The 3,550-nt window shown below is 38.8% G+C and overlaps 1 protein-coding gene across 1 annotated transcript; it reads right to left on the minus strand.

Annotated features, from left to right (window-relative positions):
• Positions 1–1,231: 1,231 nt before the first annotated feature.
• LOC123842582 (ubiquinol-cytochrome c reductase complex assembly factor 6-like) lies at positions 1,232–1,794 on the minus strand. Its single transcript, XM_045871858.3, has one exon. It carries the CDS (start codon positions 1,792–1,794, stop codon positions 1,591–1,593), a length of 204 nt encoding a protein of 67 aa, XP_045727814.1. The 3' UTR covers positions 1,232–1,590.
• Between the last annotated feature and the right edge of the window lie 1,756 nt (positions 1,795–3,550).

Consider the following 3,550-nt stretch of genomic DNA (forward strand, 5'->3'; position numbering starts at 1 on the left):
TGCAAAAGCTTTTTATCTTGATGAAGTCCCAATAGTTCATTTTTGTCCTTGCTTCCCTTGCCTTTGGCGATGTTTCTAGGAAGAAGTTGCTGCGGCTGAGGTCGAAGAGGTTGCTGCCTGTGTTCTCCTTTAGGATTTTGATGGACTCCTGTCTCACATTGAGGTCTTTCAACCATTTGGAGTCTATTTTTGTGTGTGGTGTAAGGAAATGGTCCAGTTTCATTCTTCTGCATGTGGCTATCCAATTTTCCCAACACCATTTGTTGAAGAGACTATCTTTGTTCCATTGGACATTCTTTCCTGCTTTGTCAAAGATGAGTTGACCATAGAGTTGAGGGTCCATTTCTGGGCTCTCTGTTCTGTTCCATTGATCTATGTGTCTGTTTTTGTGCCAGTACCATGCTGTCTTGATGATGACAGCTTTGTAATAGAGCTGGAAGTCCGGAATTGTGATGCCTTGGCTTTGTCCTTCTTAGGAAAGAATAGCTTTGGCTATTCATTGTCTTTTGAAGTTTCAAACAAATTTTAGAGTTGTTTTATTCTATTTCTATGAAAAACACCATTGAAATTTTGATAGGAATTGCATTAAATCTATAGATGCCTTTGGGAATTATGGAAATTTTAACAAAATTAATTTTTCTGATCTATGAGCAAGGCATATCTTTCCATTCATTTATGTCTTCTTCAATTTCTTTCATCAGTATCTTAGAGTTTTTAGTGTGCAAATCATTTACCTCCTTGGTAAAATTTATTTGGAAGTATTTTATTGTTTTTGAGCTATTGTATGTGGGATTATTTTCTTTTTTTTTTCCAGATAATTCACTGTTGGTCTATAGAAATACAACTGATATTTGTGTGTTGATTTTGCTTTCTGCAATTTTACTGCATTTGTTTATTGGTTCTAAAACAAATTTTGGTGGAATCTTTAAGATTTTCTATATACATGATGATGTCATCTGCAAACAGGTAATTTTACTTCTTCCTGTCTGATTTGGATGCCTTTATTTATTTATTTATTTATTTATTTATTTATTTATTTATTTATTTATTTATTATTGTCTGATTGCTTTGGCTAGGACTTCTAGTCATGTTAGTGGTCCATTCAGATTTTCTATTTCTTCATGATTCATTCTTGGTAGACTGTATGTTTCTAGGTTGTCCCATTTGTTGGCATATGATTATTCATAGTTGTCACTGATGTTTACATTTTTTTCATTGTCAATGACACTTTTATTATAGTTAATTTATAATTCCCATTTGCCATGATAGTCAAGCTTATTCAGAGAAATAAACCAGAATTATAAGGGCAGGAAACACTGTAAATATTCTTTCTCACATGATATCCAAGACTAAGTATCTATTCAAATACATTCAAAAAGCTGATGATATAAACTTTGGCAGTTTTCAAGAAATACTGGTCGATCCATAATTAAATCTCAATGCATCAGTTAACACCTGAGCATCACTTGCAGTTAGCATTGCATTAGATGCTTAAAGACAAGCAGTTTGACTCAATAAACTTTAAAAATATATTTAATACTTATAGTATTATTCACGGAGTTCTTGGCAGAGTTAAGTATTTTGAGGTTTCTATTGTTGAGAAATTTGAGGTTCATGTTGTCTCTTTTTCAGTCCCAAAAGCTCCTTTTTGAGTTCTCCAGGCTTTGGTGGAATTTCAGGTATTGTCAGGTTGGGCTGGTAGTACCTGTGCACCACTCCGGCCCCGGCGCACATGGTCAGGAGGCTGGCAGCAAACATTTTCAGATAGGTGGCCCAGGACACGCCCGTGGGCATGGTCAGGGGGCGCAGAATGCACTGGCGTTAGGCAGCAGGTCAGAGGGCGAGCAGATGTTTTACATTTTTGTAGCATCAGATGAATGACTCCTTTTCATTTATAGTTTTCTTTATTTGGATTCTCTCTTTGTCTCTCTCTTTCCTTCTCTCTTCCCACCTCCCCCCCGCGCCTTTGGGTAATCTAGCTAATGGTTTGTCAATTTTGTTTCCCTTTTCAGAGAACCAACTCAGTTTTGTTAATCTCTTCTCCTGTTTTCCTGTTCTCTATTTCATTTATCTGATCTAATTTTTACTGTTTCTTTCCTTATGCTGTCTCTGGCTTAGTTTGCTCTTCTTTTTCTAGTTCCTTGAGGTATAAAGTTGGATTTTTTATTCAAGATTTTTTTTTATGTATACATTTATTCTTATAAACTTTTAAAAACTTCTTTTGATACATAAAGTTTGTTATGTGCATATCCATTTTTGTGTGTGTCAGGATATGTCAACGTCTAGTGCGTTGGGGTCCCTGGGTAAGGGTCTACGAAATCACCAGGACACAGGGGATGCAGAGCAAAGGCAGCACTTGCAACTGCATGCTGCCGTTTATTTCTCACATAGCTATATACTCGCAGAGATCAGATAAACATAACAATGTATCAAGCCAACATCTGTGAAGTGAAATATACACGAAATGCAATAAGAACAAAATACATCCTGCTTATGCTTGCAGAAAAAAGAATTCTCTTAGCCATCCTTCCTTTGGAGACAACATGTTCTTTGTCTTTAGAAAGAACACTTCTGTTTAGAGAGATACACTTTAAGCTAGGCAAGAGCCACTTCCTGCTGGTCCAGGCAATTAGGCCTTGCAACATGAGGTAAGGGGAAGAGAACATTTTCTCCTCCTGGCCTAGGCCTGCCTGGCCGACCTTAACCTCAGTGCAGTCCTCAAATGACCCTGGCCTGCAAGGGGTCTACAAGCCTACACCATCTCAATTCCCTCTTTTTTCTTTTGTTTTAATAAAAGTGCCCTCCAAAGGATGGCCATAGAATTCTGGGAAGGCTTTAGATAGCAAAAATGCAACAGCATAAAGCATAAGATAACAATCAACAATACAAATCCCATTCCTCCAGCAGTATGCCCCAAACTTTGAATAATACCTTTTGGATCTAGTCCCTTAAGTTGATTAAGAAGTAAATTGGCCAACGTAGCGGCATCTGATACAGTAAGCAAGGCACACATAGCCAAAAATAAATTGTCAGGTGTACAAGCCTTCCCTGTTCGCTGCAGGATTTTTTGCCCTTCCCCACTAAGCTTTTTAATTTGCCCCCAAGTCGGCAAAGCAGTAGCAAATATCTGCCAACGGCGACGTCGTCCTCCCAAATTCAGATGTGCCATGGCCTGTAATGGAAGTTCATCTTGGTCTGGATTCCCCATCCGTCGTCTGGTGGGATACGGTGCCGTTTGAATTGGCCCTCGACCGGATCCATCGCGCGGGGAGCCAGGAACAGGTCCGTCCATCCTCTGTGGAGACATAAGCATAACCCTTCCCTCTATAAAGCAATAGCCCCGGTCACCATTCTGCATCTGCGGTTGGTTTAAACCATATATGTTCATTTAATGGAGGGGGAGCGATCTCTCCCTCTATGAACTGCTTTTCTGCTCGGGACAGGATATCTCCCTGCGGAAGATTCAAGAAATTTAATGTGAACAGAGCTTGTTGCAAAATGGAACGTGCATTTGATTGAGTGAATGCTAAAATATGGTCCTTTTTCCTCC

This window comes from Mirounga angustirostris, unplaced genomic scaffold, assembly GCF_029215605.1.
Source record: "Mirounga angustirostris isolate CCGP_5_RB_7025 unplaced genomic scaffold, mMirAng1.0.hap1 SCAF_466, whole genome shotgun sequence".
NCBI lineage: Eukaryota > Metazoa > Chordata > Mammalia > Carnivora > Phocidae > Mirounga > Mirounga angustirostris.